Source organism: Oncorhynchus gorbuscha, linkage group LG17 (assembly GCF_021184085.1).
Source record: "Oncorhynchus gorbuscha isolate QuinsamMale2020 ecotype Even-year linkage group LG17, OgorEven_v1.0, whole genome shotgun sequence".
NCBI lineage: Eukaryota > Metazoa > Chordata > Actinopteri > Salmoniformes > Salmonidae > Oncorhynchus > Oncorhynchus gorbuscha.
Window position 1 is genome coordinate 40,633,258 of NC_060189.1, and position 20,106 is coordinate 40,653,363.

Genomic DNA, 20,106 nt, shown 5'->3' on the forward strand with positions numbered 1-20,106 from the left:
CATACGAGGGAAAAAACCTCACCAAAATGTATAGCCCCGTTGGAAAATATAAATGGACTGTTTGAAAATGTGAAGAATTTTTTATTTAAATGTGAATTTTTACATTTTTATTTGGCATACACCCGATGGAATTGTGTGTACCCCAGTTTGGGAATAACTGGTGTAATGGAATGTTTTGCCTTGTGTGGTAGGTTTTGTGGATTTTGACACAACTGTAGTTGTCATAACCAGCCATAAAATAATGCAGTATATGTCACAACAGGTCTAAATATATGTGTCATGGCAGGCTATGTCAGCTGTTATGAAATATTATGACCATGTCATAACATGTTATGACGCTGGGTGTCAATTTTCATTATGTCATAGAGTTGCCAATTGGCTGCTGCTCATTACTTATTATTCTTTTTTGAACCTTTATTTAACTAGGCACGTCAATATTTTCAATGACGGCCAAGGAACGAACAGTGCCTTGATCAGGGGCTGAACGACAGATTTTTTACCTTGTCAGCTCGGGGATTTGATCTTGCAACCTTCCGGTTACTAGTCCAACGCTCTAACCACTAGGCTACCTGCTGCCCCTTATGTTGCTCCCACCTAAGGCTACATAATATCTGGCTATGTACAGCAGTGTACCATGAATGTGTCGGCATACAGTGTGTTAGCGGTGGAGTTGCATTTTTCATGCTCCTGTGTCATCTGTGTGTGTTTGTTCTCTGACCGGAACTAATCTCACAACAATGACATTTCACCCCTCTTTCAACTGTCAACCACTGAAACTTTAAACAAGCTACAGTGAATGTGTCATGGCTCCTATCAACTGAGGCTCATGAAGGGGAAAAAAAAGTTTTCTTTTTGACTGCATGAGACTAACTGTTTTGCACCAAATGTCGCAGTGAGTTTGTGAGATAATGTTGCTACCGAATGAATCTGAAGATGACCATATGACATAGTACCGTCCGGATTTTGCCGTAAAGCCAAATCTGACCGTGGATCCAACTATCAACACCTCCAACTTTAAACAGCTCACTGTTCTTACGGCCTCTTTACGGAGCAACTCAGGTTACGCTCTCTTACCATGGAGATGTGAAGGTTTTCCAACAAACCCCATTCTCAGTGCGTTGATGAATGGCTAAGGCCGAGTTTGTTTTGGGATGAAATCCCGGGCCGGTGGCAGTGACGTATGAGTGTATTAGGAAAGAGAAAATCAGGGGGAAGGGATGGGGGATGGAGAGATCGATAGAATTTCGGGTGTGGAGGACAGCAGATATAAACCTTGCACCAAGGAGGAGATGAAGAGGTCTGTGGGCCTCATCTAAAGATCGATAATGGAGCTCTGCTGGCATATGGGACATTTTATTTAGCTTATTTTACTGGAATATTTCTGTGGGATAAACCCTCCTTGAGATGAATCATTTTATTGCCCGAGACAACAATAGTTATACCTTCTTGGAGTCATTTTAGTCCAAATTTGGATGACTTACAAAGACCCTGTTTAATGAACATCAGTTCTTTATAACAGGTCCTAGGGATGGAGAAAATATGATATTTTAGAGCAATGTCATGTTACTGTGATTCTTCGCTCGGATTCATCTCCACATTGAACTGTGTATTGACAGATAAGTCAGAGCTTAATATCCACCATGCATGCACATCCCTCTGCATCCCACTATCTTTCTATACACTTAATAGACAGACACTATGGTTCTGCCAACTCCTTAGTGAGAGAAACAGTCTGCCTCAGCAGTATTTTACTGTCAGCCCTGGTTAGGAAATGACTGTAGGGACTTTGTCATGTCTGACTGCTTATAAAAACATACTGGGCATTAACTTACAGAAGCAATTCCATAACTTACACAAACTCAATTAGGATGTGGAGGCGTGAGCGGCACAACCACTTATCTTGTGTGTTTACGAGATAGAGGAGCGGCGACTGAATGAGACTGAGCGTCGTAGCCACGGTAATCTGCTCTCCGTCCCTATATGTTCCTCTGGAATGGGGACTGAGGGAGGGCAGCTAATTTGGACCAATTTAAAGCCTTTAAGCTAACGTCGCCACAAAATGGCCACTGTTTACGGTCCTTAGTGTAGCTATTTCTGTTTGTTGACACACACACGCACACTGCTTAGGTTCTACTTAGGCAATCTAATGGTTAAGAGTGTTGGGCCAGTAACCGGAGGGTCCCTGGTCCAAATCCCTGAGCCGAGTAGGTGAAAAATCTGTTTATGTGCCCTTGAGCAAGGCAATTAACTGTAATTGCTCATGTAAGTCGCTCTGGATAAGAGTACTAAATATGTTATGTAAATGTTAAGACATTTTAAAAGCATTATTCTAGTTCCTTGGGTGATACTGTACATTAATAACTTTAATAGTCATTATTATTATTATTGGAACTAGCTGCCAATACAGTGAGTGTGTTTTCCTGGTGTTGCTAGGATGTTTGGTGTGTAAAACTGTAACCTCAGTGTGGTTTTGTTTAGGTAAAGCTTCCGCCCTAGGAGGATGGTATTCATGATCGCTGGGATAAACCCTCTAGATTCCGGAAAGGATGGAAGCATGGCTGGCTGGCTGGCTGGCTGGCTGGCTGGCTGGCTGGCTGGCTGGCTGGCAGGCAGGCAGGCAGGCAGGCAGGCAAGCAGGCAGGCAGGCAGGCAGGCAGGCAGGCAGGCAGGCAGGCAGGCAGGCAGGCAGGCAGGCAGGCAGGGATTTGACATCTCCGGGCCCTTGACCTCCTTTAGAGAGAGAGGAATAAGAAAGATAATCTCCTGGTCGGTGGGTCGGGTGGTGGGTCGCGTGTCCTTCAGGCACCAGAGGGATGAGTTGATTTACTGTCAAATCTGCCGGATTATCAATAATCTCACACAGACCCCGATCTACTCACAGAGAGCTGTGTACCCACTCACACACCCAGAGAGCGAGAGGTTGTTTGTGTGTGAGCGTGCATGTCCGTTTGTGTGTGTGTGCAAAGGTGTGTTCGCATGTTCATACTTTGCTCAAAGTAGGCTACCCAAGAAAAAGAGAAGGGCTTCTGTTCTGCCCAGAGAACTACAAAAAAATGCTTCAATTTTCCACTTGAGCAGATTTCAATTTACACACACATCCCCCTCTGTCTCTCTGTCCTCTGGGTTATTGACAGCATTAAGACTGCTGTGATAAAAGATTGGCCACTTAGTGGAACTCAGGCTTTGTTTTTCTCTGCTAAGGACACTCACTCACAGAATGGCAAGGTTGGCTATAGTGAACTGTCAGTGTTGTCACTGGTGGGTGTACCTCTCTGATGAAGTATCTAATGCCCAAATAGGTTGGTTTGTAGTTTATGAACAAACTTTTTCCTATTTAATTGAACCCTGTTGCCCTCTAAGAGGGTTCTGGATATTTCTTAAGGGGGTGTGGTGCCTAGAATCATTGGGTTTATGTGTGGCAGACATACTGTGTCTAGGGACAGAGCATTACATCAGCCTCTCAAAGCAGCCAAGGGCAGCCAGCTAGTCAATTCCCCTTTAAAACAGAGCTGGGCCACCACAAGTGTGTGTGTGTGTGTGTGTGTGTGTGTGTGTGTGTGTGTGTGTGTGTGTGTGTGTGTGTGTGTGTGTGTGTGTGTGTGTGTGTGTGTGTGTGTGTGTGTGTGTGTGTGTGTGTGTGTGTGTGTGTGTGTGTGTGGGCACTACTGCTCAGCTGTGAAGGTGCGCGCGCTCCTGCGTCTCCCACCCTTTTGTGGAACCATTAGCATTGCTATCAGGACGAGCAGACCCTGATGCATATGTCAGACCACTGAGAGTCAATTACCTCAGCCAGAGACAGCCATTGTGTTTGTCTGTGTGCCCTGGCCTATTGGTATTTAATACAGATATATTAATATAGCCGACTGACTGATCAACATGAACTTTACCTGGCAATTTTGGAGAGACCACACCACCCCGAAAGTCTGACATTAACAAACTGTTATCTTTGAGTGTTTTATTATACACTGACTGTACAAAACATTAGGAACACCTCCCTAATATTGAGTTGCACCCCCCTTTGCCCTCAGAACAGCCTCAATTCGTCGGGACATGGACTCTACAAGGTCTAGAAGCGTTCCATAGGGATGCCCATGTTGACTCCGATGAATCCCACGGTTGTCAAGTTGATGGACCATTCTTGACACACACGGGAAACTGCAGCAGCATTGCAGTGCACTCAAACCGGCACCTACTACCATACCCCACTCAAAGGCACTTAAAACTTTTGTCTTACCCATTCACCCTCTGAATGGCACACACAACTCATGTCTCAAGACTTAAAAATACTTCTTTAACCTGTCTCCTCATAGCTTTAACCTGGGTCCACCTGGTCAGTCTATTTCATGGAAAGAGTTCTTAGTGTTTTTAATGTTTTGTACACTCAGTGTATATTTGTTTAAATCCGTTAATGATAATGTGGTATTATTTTTTTTACAGTGAAGGTAATGATGAAGACTGGATACAGAGGTTGATGTTAAAAGGTTTGCAATAACTTACTTGACCATACCTTGAAAATGAGCACAAACTCTGTCTCCCTTCTACCAATCTCTCCGTCCAGGTGGTCTACAAGAATAACGATATCCGTCTGGAGCTCTCCCGTCTGGCCCGCATCGTAGACCCAAAGATGAAGATCCAGGGGGACGTGGTCTTCAAGTGTGAGAACGTGGCCACCCTGGACCCTATCTCCTTCGAGACCCCCGAGGCCTACATCAGCCTGCCCAAGTGGAACACCAAGAGAATGGGCTCCATCTCCTTTGACTTCAGGACCTCGGAACCCAACGGACTCATCCTGTTCACCCACGGCAAGCCCCAGGAACGCAAGGAGGCCCAACGCAGCCAGAAGAACACCAAGGTAAGCCAATGAATGATGAATGGATCAAACAAACAATTTACTTTAGCCTTTAAGCTATGTCTAAAACTGTAAATAATCCATTCAATAGTGTAAGTAAAAAACAAAACATCTGCGTTCAAGGATCTTGGATGTATTTATCCTGTTTTGTAAAGATATGTGCTGTACCCCTATGATGAACTAAACACCTTGATGATCTCCCTCAGGTCGACTTCTTTGCGGTGGAGCTCCTGGATGGCAGTCTATACCTACTGTTAGACATGGGCTCTGGGACCATCAAGGTCAAAGCCACCCAGAACAAGGTCAACGACGGGGCCTGGTACCACGTGGACATACAGAGGGATGGGCGTTCAGGTGAGTCCTCTTTCTCCTCCTCTCCCACTCTCTACTCCCCTATCCCCATCTCTCTAACACTACCTTCTCTCACTCTCTCTGAGTGTGTGTGTGTGTGCCTGTGTGTGTGTGTTGTTGTATTGATGTGAGTATCACTCTCTGCCCAGTGCTGGGCCTGTGAGGGTCTCATAGGGCAGACAGGCTTTTAGACAAGGCTGGGATGGCATGGCCAGGTGACTCACTGCAGCACATATTACTGCTATTGATCTACCACTGCCGCCATACACACATGGACACACACACACATGGCTGCACACATACACGCACACACAGACGAACACAGAAGCATGTATGCACACTGTTCAAGCTCTCCCATCGCACTCTGGATCTGAGTTAAGGACACACAGAGAGGCCACACACACTCTGCTGCTTGGCTTGAGACGGAAGCAGAGATAAGCCTGCCATACAGCAGTGTCTGCTCTGTCACTGTCTCTCCGTTCTCTCTCCCTCTCTTGTTCTATCCCTCTCTCCCTCTCTTCCTCTCTCCCTGAGGTATACTATAGTCACAAAGCTCATATATCGTCCCTAAGCTGTGAGACTCTATTTGACAGCGAGAGCATCAGGGAACCCTGTGCCCTGTATCAATACCTTACACAGACAGTGGATTAACCGATATGTTATACTATGCTCAACATCTTCAGCATCTCAAAGGCTGTCAGCCGTCAAAACTCTGCCATCATTGTGGATGAGTGTGGAAAAGTAAAGATACGCTGGCCTAGTAAAGCGAGGTGACAGCTACTGTATTTATTGAGCACACAGATTCCAATTGGGCCCACATAGGCTAGAACAGGGGTATTCATTTCTGACCCTATGAGGTCCGGAGCCTGCTGGTTTTCTCTTCTGCCAGATAATTAGTTACACCCACCTGTTGTCCCAGGTCGAAATCAGTCCCTGACGAGAGGGGGAAAATGCATTGGAACTGGAATTGAGATCCAGATTTGAGTTTGAGGAGGCTAGTTTGGAAACCCCTGCCCTACTGTGCATGGGATCACTGTCTTATCTTACAATGATAGACATACAACGTAAAAATGTTCTATTTAATTCTGTGGTTTAAAGCTATCTCCTCCTCCTCTCCAGGCACCATCTCAGTCAACAGCCGGCGCACCCCGTTCACAGCCAGCGGTGAGAGTGAGATCCTTGACCTGGAAGGAGACATGTACCTGGGGGGTCTACCCTCGGACCGTGCCAACCTCATTCTGCCCACCGAGCTGTGGACCGCCATGCTCAACTATGGCTACGTGGGCTGCGTGCGCGACCTGTTCATCGACGGGCGCAGTAAGGACATCCGACAGATCGCTGAGGCTCAGAACGGGGCAGGCATCAAGCCGTCGTGCAACAAGGTGGTGGGGAAACAGTGCGAGAGCTACCCATGTAAGAACAGAGGCGTCTGTAAGGAGGGATGGAACCGGTTTATATGTGATTGTACCGGCACGGGGTACTGGTCACGCACCTGCGAGAGAGGTAGGTGGAAGCGATTGATTTGTGTGTTTTTCATGTGTGCTTGTGGGTGTGTGTTCTGACTGTGTACAGTGCATTCGTAAGTATTCAGACCCCTTGACTTTTTCCACATTTTGTTACGTTACATACATAAAAAACTGAAATATTACATTTACATAAGTATTCACATCATTTACTCAGTACTTTGTTGAAGCATCTTTAGCAGCGATCTTTGATCGGGTTCAAGTCCGGACTCAAAGACATTCAGAGACTTATCCCGAAGCCACTCCAGCGTTGTCTTGGCTGTGTGCTCAGGGTCGTTTGAAGCTGAACCTTCATCCCAGTCTGAGGTCCTGTGCGTTCTGGAGCAGATTTTCATCAAAGATCTCTCTGTATGTTGCTCTGTTCATCTTTGCCTCGATCCTGACTAGTCTCCCAGTCTCTGCCGCTGAAAAACATCCTCACAGCATGATGCTGCAACTACCATGCTTCACCGTAGTGATGGTGCCAGGTTTCCTCCAGACGTGACGCTTGGCATTCAAGCCAAAGACTTCAATCTTGGTTTCATCAGACCAGAGAATCTTGTTTGCCTTTTTGGCAAACTCCAAGCAGGCTGTCATGTGCCTTTTTTACTGAGGGTTGGCTTCCGTCTTGCCACTCCACCATAAATGCCTGATTGGTGGAGTGCTGCAGAGATGGATGTCCTTCTGGAGCGTTCTCCCATCTCCACAGTGGATCTCTGGGAGCTCTGTCAGAGTTCTCATCAGATTCTTGGTCACCTCCCTGTCCAAGGCTGTTCTTCCCTGATTGCTCAGTTTGACCAGGCAGCCAGCTCTAGAAGAGCCTTGGCGGTTCCAAACTTCTTCTATTTAAGATTGGTGGAGTCCACTGTGTTCTTGGGGACCTTCATTGCTACAGACATTTTTTGGTACCCTTCCCCAGATCTGTGCCTCGACACAATGCTGTCTCGGAGCTCTATTGACAATTTCTTCGACCTCATATGGCTTGGTTTTTGCTCTGACATGCACTGTCAACTGTGGGACCTTATATTGACAGATGTGTGCCAAATCATGTCCAATTAATTGAGTTTACCACAGGTAGACTCCAATCAAGTTGTAGAAACACCTCAAGGATGATCAATGGAAACAGGGTGCACCTGAGCTCGATTTCGAGTCTCATAGCAAAGGGTTTGAATACTTATATAAATAAGGTATTTCTGTTTTTTCTGTAATATATGTGCAAAACATGTGCTCTGTCATTATGGGGTATTGTGTGTAGATTGATTCGATTTTTATTTTAGAATAAGGCTTTAATGTAACAAAATTTGGAAAAAGGGAAGGGGTCTGAATACTTTCCGAATGCACTCTGTGTGTATTTTTCTTGTTTTGTTGTGTGGATTTGATTTACATTTACGCCATTTAGCAGACACTCTAATACAGAACGACCTACAGGAGCAATTAGGGTTAAGTGCCTTGCTCAAAGGCACATTGGCAGATTTTTCACTTAGTCTGCTCATTTACTGTTTTCTTCCTGGGAAATGGTTTATTAAAACATTAGTGGGCCTTTGGCAGTGGGCCTTTGTCCATGCGCCACGTGTCAGAGACAGGTTAAGGCTCTAGAGGAGGTTGTGGTGATGGCTGTATTGTTGACACTGTTGAACGATTAATGTGGTTTCTGCCCTTTTCCTGTGAACTTTACTCTGCCCAAGGCAATCCGGTTTTAAAGTTTCATGACCAGTTTCCAAATTGCATCGCTTGTTTTCAAAGTGTAAAAGAAAACAGTACTTTTTATTCACCCCCCCCCCCCCCCCCCCCCCCCCCCATTTTCCTTATTTTATTGTCAGGACTTGAGGGTGTTGCATGTGTTTCAATACAATGTTCCATCTCTTTCTCGCTCTCACCTTTATCAACTCCTATAGTTACTTGCTGTGTCAAGTCTCTGACCTCTCTGTCTCTCTCTCTCCCAATCACACAATCACAGCCAGAGGTTATACAGTACAAACCCATTACTGGAGATAATATACCACAGTAATTCACTATACTGCAAACCTACTGCTTATTAATGGAAACACATACTTATCGATCCCCTCCATCCCCCCCCTCCCTCCTTTTATCTCCCTCCGTTACAGACACATATTTTAATCAGGCCATCTTTGGCGCTATTCTTAGGGTCAACCCGCAAAGACCTGCACTTGTGAGGGAAAACACTTATTGCGAACACCAGCGAAAGGGTTGGAATTACAGCTGTGTGGCCATATCGATATCTATTATGGAATCTATTCTAACGTGGTAGATGAAAGGTTCCGGAGTCTGTGGAACTGCCTGTTTACAAGGTCACCTGTATATGACACCTCTGAAAACACACAGGATAAGTAGGTTTCTTTAAGTATGTGCTCGTATTGCAGTACAATAGATCAGTGAAAAGTATTCGGTACGGATCCATTCTGCATGACCAACACTGAGAAATGAGAGGAGATGTCTGACAGATTGCTGTGCGAGGGGTATGTCGTTTAGCGGTATGTCTTTTTAGACCTTAGTTTACACAATCTTGTGCAATATAAGTTGTTTTGAAGTAAGTCGTTGGAATTCGCTTTTCTTCCGTAATGTTTTGGCACCGAACAAAGCACTCTGGTAATAAAGTTGAAGAAGACAAGAATATTTTGCTTCAGTAATTTGATTAGAACAGAACGCATGACATGAAGGTACATTCCTCCGCTTCGATTATCTTTGTTATGCGCGCGCGCGTGTGTGTGTGTGTGTGTGTGTGTGTGTGTGTGTGTGTGTGTGTGTGTGTGTGTGTGTGTGTGTGTGTGTGTGTGTGTGTGTGTGTGTGTGTGTGTGTGTGTGTGTGTGTGTGTGTGTGTGTGTGTGTGTGTGTGTGTGTGTGTGTTCAGTGTTGACGTTATGAATGGTTATGGGTAGGCAGAGGCCAGGCAGGCGATAGCAGTGCCTGTGCTAGAGCTTTATGTCACAGTCGGCTGGCTACAGCCTTGGAGTTAATGGCTGTTGACTCAGGCACTGTAAAGGTCACCGAACCCAGGCCCTGGGAGAGAGAGGCCATGGCCAGGACCCCATGGCTCCACAACAGCATCACAGTTCCATGCACACAGCCAAGCACACACATTGACGCACATGGACACACGCTCCTACGCGCACACACACACACATATGGACTCACGCACTCATACACATGCACACACACACTCTTCTCCCCCAGTTTGTCAGATAGCGATAGTGATGTATGTTATTACTCATGCATGGAGAAGTCCTGGGGTTACAGAAAAGTATCTTATTTCAATGGGTTTCAACAGATTCCAGGAGATTTCCTATGGATTGATCAAAAGCATGCCTGAAAACCAATTAATGCATTTGACAAATTATTCCAGACGCTTTTACCATACCTAATAACGGCTTGGAGATAACATCTTTATCCAGCTCCGTTCCACTATTCATCCTCCAGTTTCAGTTTAATCTCATTTTGACTTTGGAGGAAAACTTTGTGTGTGAGAGAGAGAGGGAGAGGGGTGGGAAGGAAAAAGAGGCAGAGAGAGAGAGAGAGAGGGAAAGCGAGAGAGAGGTCAATCAGATATGAAAGCTAACTGTTCACCTCTAATCAGTGTGTAAGGGATATTGGTCTATTGAAATACGAACATAAAGAAATGAAAAATGCAGGGAGGTCTGTATGAGTCAGTTTATTAACATAATATTATTTTCAGTCATTTCAGGTTAGAAACAATATTGAAAAAGTCTCAGTCTTTTCTCTCCTTAGCTGTCCAGTGAGTACTCTCCCTTTTCTAGTAATACATGTCTTAATTGTGAAGGTAAATTATGCAATGTAACTAGTTTACTAAAGCGTCCATTGTCATGACAGCATGCACACACACTTATGTACACACACACACCATCCCTCCACTCCACAGGGCTACCATTTGTCAGATGGTTATCAGATTGGACAGAGGTTATGACACCTCAAGGTCCGACTGAAGTAATGACCCCTGCCACAGCTTCCTGTTTCCTGTTTTGTCAAATCGTTGGCTACACCAGGGTGAGGGATATGCTGACCAGCAGGCTGACACGTTCTCAGTTTACACAACAAATGTTTGTTGTTTTTCATTATCTCCCATATGTATTTTTCTCTATAAACCTCTCTCTACCAAAATATTCTACTCAGCACTGTCCTTTTCCTAACAGCTAACAACCATGTCACTGCATAGAAGGCCTACTTGAAGGCTGACTAAACTTCTTAACTGTAGTATTCTGAATATTCTGGGTAATTTTGCTTGATTTAAAAAAAAAAAAAAAAAACAGAAGGTTGTGTCTATGCTTTTAAAGTATATTGGTTCTGGTTAGTTTATAGAGGATCATATATCTCTGACGGATCCTGCAGTTTGAACAAAAATATATACACAACTTGCAGCAATTTCAACGATTTTACTGAGTTACAGTTCATATAAGGAAATCAGTCAATTGAAATAAATTCATTAGGCCCTAATCTATGGATTTCACATGACTGGGCAGGGGTGCAGCCACCCACTGGAGAGCCAGGCCCAGCCAATCATAATTTGTTTTTCCCCTGCAAAAGGGCTTTATTACAGACATAAATAATCCTCAGTATCGCAGTGATAGCTGTGCCACTAGAGAGGCTCTGTCGCAGCCGGCCGCGACCGGGAGACCCATGGGGCGGCGCACAATTGGCCCAGCGCCGTCCGGGTTAGGGGAGGGTTTGGCCGGCAGGAATGTCCTTGTCCCATCGCGCACTAGCGACTCCTGTGGTGGGCTGGGCACAGTGCACGCTGACATGGTCGCCAGGTGTGCAGTGTTTCCTCCGACACATTGCTGCGGCTGGCTTCCGGGTTAAGTGGGCATTGTGTCAAGAAGCAGTGCAGCTTGGTTGGGTTGTGTTTCGAAGGACCCACGGCTCTCGACCTTTGCCTCTCCCGAGTCCGTACGGGAGTTGCAGCATGGAGACAAGACTGTAACTACCAATTGGATACCACGAAATTGGAGAGAAAAATGTGTAAAAAAAACAATTAATTAATGCTCCTCAGTGTCATCAGCTATCTGGTTGGCTAGTTTCAGATGATCAAGCAGGTGAAGAAGCCGGATGTGGAGGTCCTGGGCTGGCGTGGTTACATGTGGTCTCTGGTTGGACGTACAGCCAAATTCTCTAAAATGACATTGAAGGCGGCTTATAGTAGAGAAATTAACATTAAAATATCTGCCAACAACTCTGGTGGACATTCCTGCAGACAGCATGCCAATTACATACTTGACATACATCTGTGGAAATGTGTTGTGTGACAAAACTAGAAACCACTGCAGAGGGAGGAAGTGACAAAGAGAAGAGGGCAAATATTTGAATAAATTGATTTGGTTTGAGTTGGGTTGAGGTAAAGTGATTACTGCGGTTGAGTTGAAATTGCTAAAGGAGACACATCTAACGCTCAAGACTTTTCTCGCTCTGTCTTTATTTCTCTCTCTTTTGCTCTTTCCCACCATCTCCGCCTCTTTCTCCGTATTTCTGTTGCTCCATCTTGCTCTTCAACTCTCTTTCTTTCTCTCCATCTCATTCTGTCTCTATGCCTTATTCTATCTCTCACTCTCTCTCTGTTTCTCTCTCTGCTTCATCTGTTCATCCCCTCAGCTCTGTTTCAGTGACTAGAGCAGGCTAGTCGATATGTGATAAGTGAAGAGGTAATCCCTGTCCTCCTCTATTCCTCCTCTACCCCCACCCCCCTCTCTCTCTCCTCTTTTTAGCATCTACAGTAATTCAGTGTCAAGGTTATTTTCTGATGTATTACATGGACCTATTATCAGGCAACGATAATTGTGTGTGTGTGTGTGTGTGTGTGTGTGTGTGTGTGTGTGTGTGTGTGTGTGTGTGTGTGTGTGTGTGTGTGTGTGTGTGTGTGTGTGTGTGTGTGTGTGTGTGTGTGTGTGTGTGTGTGTGTGTGTGTGTGTGTGTGTGTGTGTGAGAGAGAGAGAGAGCGATCATGTGGGTATGTCAATATGGGTGTGACTGGTGGTGTTGTGTATTGTTATTTGTGGCTCCAAAGATTCCCACACAGCTGATGTGTGTGTAGGACACAAACAGGGCAGTCTCTTCATTGTAGAGTGGGTAAAATACTGCTTCGTCAATGTGTATCGACCCTGTAAAAGGAAATGGACCTGCCCAAGAGAGAGAAACATGCCACACATAAATCTGGGTCTGTGACGCACACACAAAGGCGCAAGGATGCACACAGACACGCACACACACACACACACACATGCATGAATGCACATGCAGACACATTGACAAGCTTCCTTTACCAGTTTAGGGCCATAATAGACCTAGCAACCTTGGCATGTTTGTTTTAATACTGGTTGGATACAGGTTTATTTCTGGTGGCTGAAGAAGTCTTGTGCAGTGTTATTCCAGTCTTCCTAATCCTGCCTTTGTTGTGTGTGTGTGTGTGTGTGTGTGTGTGTGTGTGTGTGTGTGTGTGTGTGTGTGTGTGTGTGTGTGTGTGTGTGTGTGTGTGTGTGTGTGTGTGTGTGTGTGTGTGTGTGTGTGTGTGTGTGTGTGTGTGTGTGTGTGTGTGTGTGTGTGTGTGTAGCTGAACGTGTGTGTGTGTAGCTGAACGTGTGTTTCGGAGCCAGTCCTCCAGTTCGTTACATAAACACCACAAATTTCTCTGTGTTGCCCGGGGAACGGGAGCGTGTGGGGGAGGATGCGCCTCTCTCCATCCCTCCCTTCATCCCCTAAACATCTCCCTCCATGCCCTCTAAATGTCTTCTTCCCATTCCTTTATCCAGTCTTTTATCATCTCCTCTGCCCATTCCAGTGTCTTCACTGCTCTTTCTTCTCTGTTTCCGTCTCCTCATCCCTCAATCTCCAGCTCTCTTCCGGTGGGTCTCCAGGGTTCGACAGAAACATTCCTTACCTCTTTCAGTTGGTGGCACCAGCATATGATTTGGTCACCAACATTTTTTTGGGGGGGGTCTCATAATGTCTCATCATTCCATACATAACCAGGCAAATAATCGCTCTGGATAAGAGCGTCTGCTAAATGACTTAAATGAATGAATAAATGAAATAATGACTAGCCAACATTAGCATGCCCTTGTGTTTTTACACTGAGCTTGATAGATTTAACGTAACAGCAAAGGAAAGAGACTGTTAAACATAAAGTGCAGACATGGATTTATTGCAGATTTCATATTGCCATGTGTTTTTTTTCTGCAAAATCCTCTAGAGAGCAGAATTAGAAAAATAACTATACTTGATACCAAAACGACAGCTTTTTTTTTTTCTTCAGGTTTTGTCTCTCAAAATCACAAATTGTCATAGAAAAACAAAAAAATGTGATGTCTATGCCAACAACAAAGCTTAAACCACATTAGAGGACCATTTCTAAGGTCTGGAAAAAATCTGAGTAATTTAGATTTTTTTGTGTGTAGTTACCCTTTAATTCAGATGAACACCAGCCAGACTAGTGTTTAGCTTGCAGTGTTTCTGTAGTGTAGAGCACTTGTGAGGGAGTTATCAAAACAAATGGCCTCTGGATTTATGCAAATAATTATGATTCCCCCAGAGAAGACATGGCGCCGCCAGAGATGGTCACCTCGCTTTGCGTTGTTAGGAAACTATGCATTATTTTGTTTTGATCTGTCACGCCTTGGTCTTAGTATTTTGTGTTTTCTTTATTTATTTGGTCAGGCCAGGGTGTGACATGGGTTTATTTTGTGGTGTGTTTTTGTATTGGGGTTTTAGTAGGTATTGGGATTGTGGCTGAGTAGGGTTGTCTAGGAAAGTCTATGGTTGCCTGAGGCGGTTCTTAATCAGAGGCAGGTGATTATTGTTGTCTCTGATTGGGAACCATATTTAGGCAGCCATATTCTTTGAGTGTTTTGTGGGTGATTGTTCCTATCTCTGTGTTAGTTGTCACCAGATAGGCTGTATAGGTTTTCACGTTCCGTTTGTTGTTTTTGTATTGTTCGTGTTTTTCTTTATTAAAGATGAATCGAACTAACCACGCTGCATTTTGGTCCGACTCTCTTTCGACGGAAGAAAACCTTAACATGATCATATCACCTCCAGCCTACCTGACACCCTAGACCCACTCCAATTTGCTTACCGCCCCAAAGGTCCACTGACGATGCAATCTCCATCACACTGCACACTGCCTTATCCCATCTGAACAAGAGGAATATCTATGTAAGAATGCTGTTCATTGACTACAACTCAAAATGTAACACCATAGTACCCTCCAAACCCGTCATTAAGCTCGAGACCCTGGGTCTCGACCCCGCCCTGTGCAACTGGGTCCTGGACTATCTGACGGGCCGCCCCCAGGTGGTGAGGGTAGGAAACAACATCTCCACCCCACTGATCCTCAACACTGGGGACCTACAAGGGTGCATTCTCACCCCTCACTGTTCACCAATGACAGCTTGGCAGTGGTGGAGAAGGTAGAAAGTTTCATGGCGTACACATCACAGACAAACTGAATTGGTCCACTCACACAGACAGCATCGTGAAGAAGGCGCAACAGCGCTTCTTCAACCTCAGGAGGCTGAAGAAATTTGGCTTGTCACCAGAAACACTCACAAACTTTTACAGATGCACAATCGAGAGCATCCTGTCGGGCCGTATCACCGCCTGGTACGGCAACTGCTCCGCCCACAACCGTAAGGCTCTCCAGAAGGTAATGAGGTCTGCACAACGCATCACCGGGGGCAAACTACCTGCCCTCCAGGACATCTACACACTACCCAAGTTCACAGGAAGGCAAAAAAGATCAAGGACAACAACCACTCGAGCCACTGCCTGTTCACCCCGTTATCATCCAGAAGGCGAGGTGCATCAAAGCTGGAACCAAGAGACTGAAAAACAGCTTCTATCTCAAGGCCATCAGACTGTTAAACAGCCATCACTAACATTGAGTCGCTGCTCCCAACATACTGAATCAAGTCTTTAGCCTCTTTAATAATAAAAAATTGGATGTAATTAATGTATCACTTGTCACTTTAAACAATGCCACTTTATATAAAGTTTACATACCCTACATTACTCATCTCATATGTATATTCTGTACTCTATACTGTCTACTGCATCTTGCCTACGCCGTACGGCCTTCGCTCATCCTTTACACTTGTGTGTATAAGGTCGTCGTTGTGAAATTGTTAGATTACTTGTTAGATAATACTACACTCGCATTAACATCTGCTAAACATGTGTATGTGACCAATACAATTGGATTTGAGATAGGCATAGGCTCCTTTGAAGTTACCATTTAATTGCCTTTCCATCTACCCGAAAACGGAAAACATTGCCAACGGCAATCACAAGGTGATAGACATATAGGCCTTACGTGAACGTCAGATCTGACGGGAAAGCCAATGATGAATTTCAATAGCAGGTGATTTTATCTTTCATTTGCGGCCTGAGCAAGTAGCCTATACAGGGTTCATATAGACATTGGCAAGTCAAATGCAAGTACTTTTTCAAGCACTTAAATGTTATATATAATTGTTGTACTGGCCTGTAGGGGGGAAAAACTTGTGCATTACCACTTTAAGAATAATGTATTTGTTTACAGAACTACGTAATGAGATTTATGCATTGACATTCACATCATTTTTACATTAACATGATTTCATTCAAATATGTCAGAATAATGTGGGGTGTTGCCTGACTAAATAAACATCATGCTCCTGACACAAATTCAGTCCGTCCATTTGGTAGCTAGTCAGTCTCGCCATTTGAGATGTCGAAGAGTTGTTCATGGATTTTTGTATCATGTTTTCAAATGAGACAGAGAGCAGAAACAGGGTTCCTTTGTAATGAAACACATTGTATGGAAAACGAAGATGAAGGCAAAATTCGATGTTATAACTGCTCATGATTTTACACAACATTCTCGTAACACCCTTCAATTGAAACGACCGGTAACAAAAGAAAGCGGCTACATCGCTCATAAAAACTGATTAGAAATTAAATCACAGAATCATTATATTGGAGCAGTAGAACTTCTACATCGGCTACCATGACTTCAATTAATTCAATTTTCAAAGACCAAATAGCCTAGAGGAAATGTCTGATTTTCAAGGTAGCCTATTCCACGATGCCTGAATTTTGCATTGCAAATATTCAACCAAGACTTTGAACGTTTTAAATACCTGGTTTGCGTACCCATTCTTGCCTTTGTATGTACTGGTAGATACCATCATTTGGAACATCTTCCCTACGGTTTTCCCAACCCTGCCGCTCTCGGTCTTCGGATAAACTGCTCCATAAAACAACCAGTTGTTTGAGAGCTGCGCTCTCTCTCTCTGCCCAGCAGATCATCTATAAACTACAGGACTGTGTGTGCAGATCGTGTGCTAAATAATTCATTATAAAGCCTAGATTAAAAATAGCATTATTTCTTAAGTAATAATACAGGCCGAGTGGTGTAGACCACCACAGCCATGATACAATGCCGTAAGACATGGCCTCAGGTGTATTATTGCTTTTATACAATGGGCTACCAGCATAAAAAAAGTATATTATTTCCAAAACTATCCATTTTTAAACAAAACATGACGCTACATTCATTTTAGGCGTTCTCTGGTCGTTAGTTATTTTTGTATTGACTGCCATGTAAAGCAAAACTACCCAAACGCTGGTTGATAGTTCCAGAACCTTAGTTTCTAGGGACGCTGTCCATGGTTTTGAAACAGTCTGGTTTATGCATAGTAAAATTTAATGTTGTTTCGAAACGTTGTATGGGTGCACTGTCCATGGTTCAGAATAGAAACCACAATGACCATTTTTCCCCCAGATGGTCACAGCATCAACAGCTTTTAAATTTGTGATACACATTGAACCGCACATTTCATTCCAGTGTGCAATTAGTGAAGTAGCTGTCTAACGCCAGGGTCTCAAGCACAGCTGGGCGCCATTTCTCAGGAACAAATGTTGTCGCACACAGCTGTTAGAATGTTAACCCATCTCCTCCTGTTTTCCGTGGACGGCTTCCAATAGCTCCTAAGAGAGCTTTCAGCAATGCGCCCGCTCACACTCATTATCTCTCTGGCCTACAGACCTGCATCGGAGAGCTGCTGGATGGTCGTCATCCGGATGCAGTGGTTGGTATACCTACGGGATGTGCCAGACTCATAGAGAGCGAGCGGGCGATTAATAAAGATAATACGACAACGATTCTATTCATGTTTATTCTGTTCATATCCTATATAGCAGCCTTGCTATTTGAACAAAATGTTATACCTTGCACAGACGGGGCAGCATTGATGAAAGGGTTTTGAGTTCCATTGACTCCATGGTATACCACACGTTGTCATCATCAGAGAGCTTTCCTCTGAGATGGAGATAAAAGACTAGGGCATGTTCGGGTAACCCGTTGTATAAAAAAATGTTTTCCACTGGCCCAAGCAACGATCACTGGCCCGGAGGGTTTCCAAAACCTCACCCTTTATGTCGAGCCCTGACACACACAGACAGGGGCAAAAAGTTTGTTTATTTTTGCTTAATTGCACGTTACGGTTTGAGCTGACTGTTTTTTGTGTATCCCCAGGACAGAGTACCTCATTATAAGCTATAGTTCCACAATATCTACCAAGAGAGTTCTCATCTATATTATGTGTAGCCATCTATATACCACCACAAACCAATGCTGGCACTAAGACTGGACTCAACAAGCTGTATAAGGCCATAAGCATTAAAGAAAATGCTTGTCCAGAAGCGGCGCTCCTAATGTCCGGGAACTTTAATGCAGACAAACTTAAATCTGTTTTACCTCATTTCTACCAGCATGTCAAATTCTAGACCACCTTTACACCACACACAGAGAAGCATACAATGCTCTCCCTCACCCTCCATTTGGCAAATCTGACCTTAACTCAACCCTCCTGATTCCTGCTTACACGCAAACTCTAAAACAGGAAGTACCAGTGACTCTACAAAGGGAAACCCAGCTGTGAGCTGCCCAGTGACGCGAGCCTACCCGATGAGCTAAATGCATTACATGCTCGCAACGAGGCAAGCAAAACTGAAGCATGCATGAGAGCACCAGCTGTTCCAGATGACTGTCTGATCACACTCTCCGTAGCCGATGTGAGCAAACAGGTCAACATTCACAAGGATGCGGGGACATGGATTACCAGGGTGTGTACTCAAAGCATGCACGGACCAACTGGCAAATGTCATCGCTGGCATTTTCAATCTCTCCCTGACCGAGTCTGTAATACCCACATGTTTCAAGCAGACAACAATAGCCCCTGTGCCCAAGAATGCAAAGGTAACCTGCCTAAATGACTACCACCCTGTAGCACTCATGTCGGTAGCCATGAAGTGCGTTGAAAGGCTGGTCATGGCTCACATCAACACCATCATCCCGGAAACCCTAGACACACTCCAATTCGCATACCACCCCAACAGATCTACAGATGACGCAATCTCAATCACACTTCACACTGTCCTTTCCCAACTGAACAAAATTAACACCTATGTGAGAATGCTGTTCATTGACTACATCCCCACCGAGCTAAAGTCTTGAGCTGCTGCTTTCAAGGAGCTGGACACTAATCTGGACTCTTTCAGCAACTGGACTTGCTGAAAGAGTGGACTAACCTTACCCCCAGGTGGTAAGGTTAGGCAACATAACATCTGTCACACTGATCCCCAACACCGGTTCCCCTTAGGGGTGTGTACTTAGTCCGCTCCTGTACTCCCTGTTCACCCACGACTGCGTGGCCAAGCACGACTCCAACAGCATCACTAAGTTTGCTGATGACACAACAGTGGTAGGCCTGATAACCGACTATGCTGGGAGAGCCTATAGTGAGGAGGTCAAAGACCTATCAGTTTATTTAGAGTCCAACAACTTCTCCCTCAATGTGAGCAAGACAAAGGAGATGATCGTGGACTACAGGAAAAGGAGGACTGAACAGGCCCCTATTTACATCAACAGGGCTGAAGTGGAGCGGGTCAAGAGTTTCAAGTTTGTTGGTGTCTACATCACCAACAAACTATTATGGTCCAAATACACAAAGACAGTCATGAAGAGGGCATGACAACACCCTTTCCCCCTCAGGAGACTGAAACAATTAGGCATAGGTCCCCAGATCCTCAGAAAGTTATACAGCTGCACCATCGAGTGCATATTGACTGGTTGCATCACCGTCTAGTATGGCAACTGCTCAGTATCTGAACGTAAGGCACTACAGAGGGTAGTGCATACGGCCCAAAACATCACTGGGGCCAAGCTTCCAGCCATTCAGGACCTATATACCAGGCGGTGTCAGGGGAAGGCCCAAAAAATGTCAAAGACCCCCAGTCACCCAAGTCATAGACTGTTCTCTCTGCTACCGCATGGCAAGCGGTACCGGAGCACCAAGTCTTGGTCCAAAATGCTTCTTAACAGCTTCTACCACCAAGCTATA

General features: G+C 44.8%; 1 protein-coding gene across 16 annotated transcripts in view; it reads left to right on the forward strand.

The window, feature by feature from the left end:
* Positions 1–20,106, forward strand: part of nrxn3a (neurexin 3a) — a 488,613-nt gene that overhangs the window by 159,692 nt on the left and 308,815 nt on the right. For all 16 annotated transcript variants that reach the window (XM_046308247.1, XM_046308250.1, XM_046308262.1 and 13 more), the window contains 3 exons: positions 4,559–4,852; positions 5,056–5,203; positions 6,320–6,703. In XM_046308247.1, the coding sequence (XP_046164203.1) occupies positions 4,559–4,852; positions 5,056–5,203; positions 6,320–6,703 (826 nt within the window). The remainder of the gene's footprint in view (positions 1–4,558; positions 4,853–5,055; positions 5,204–6,319; positions 6,704–20,106) is intronic.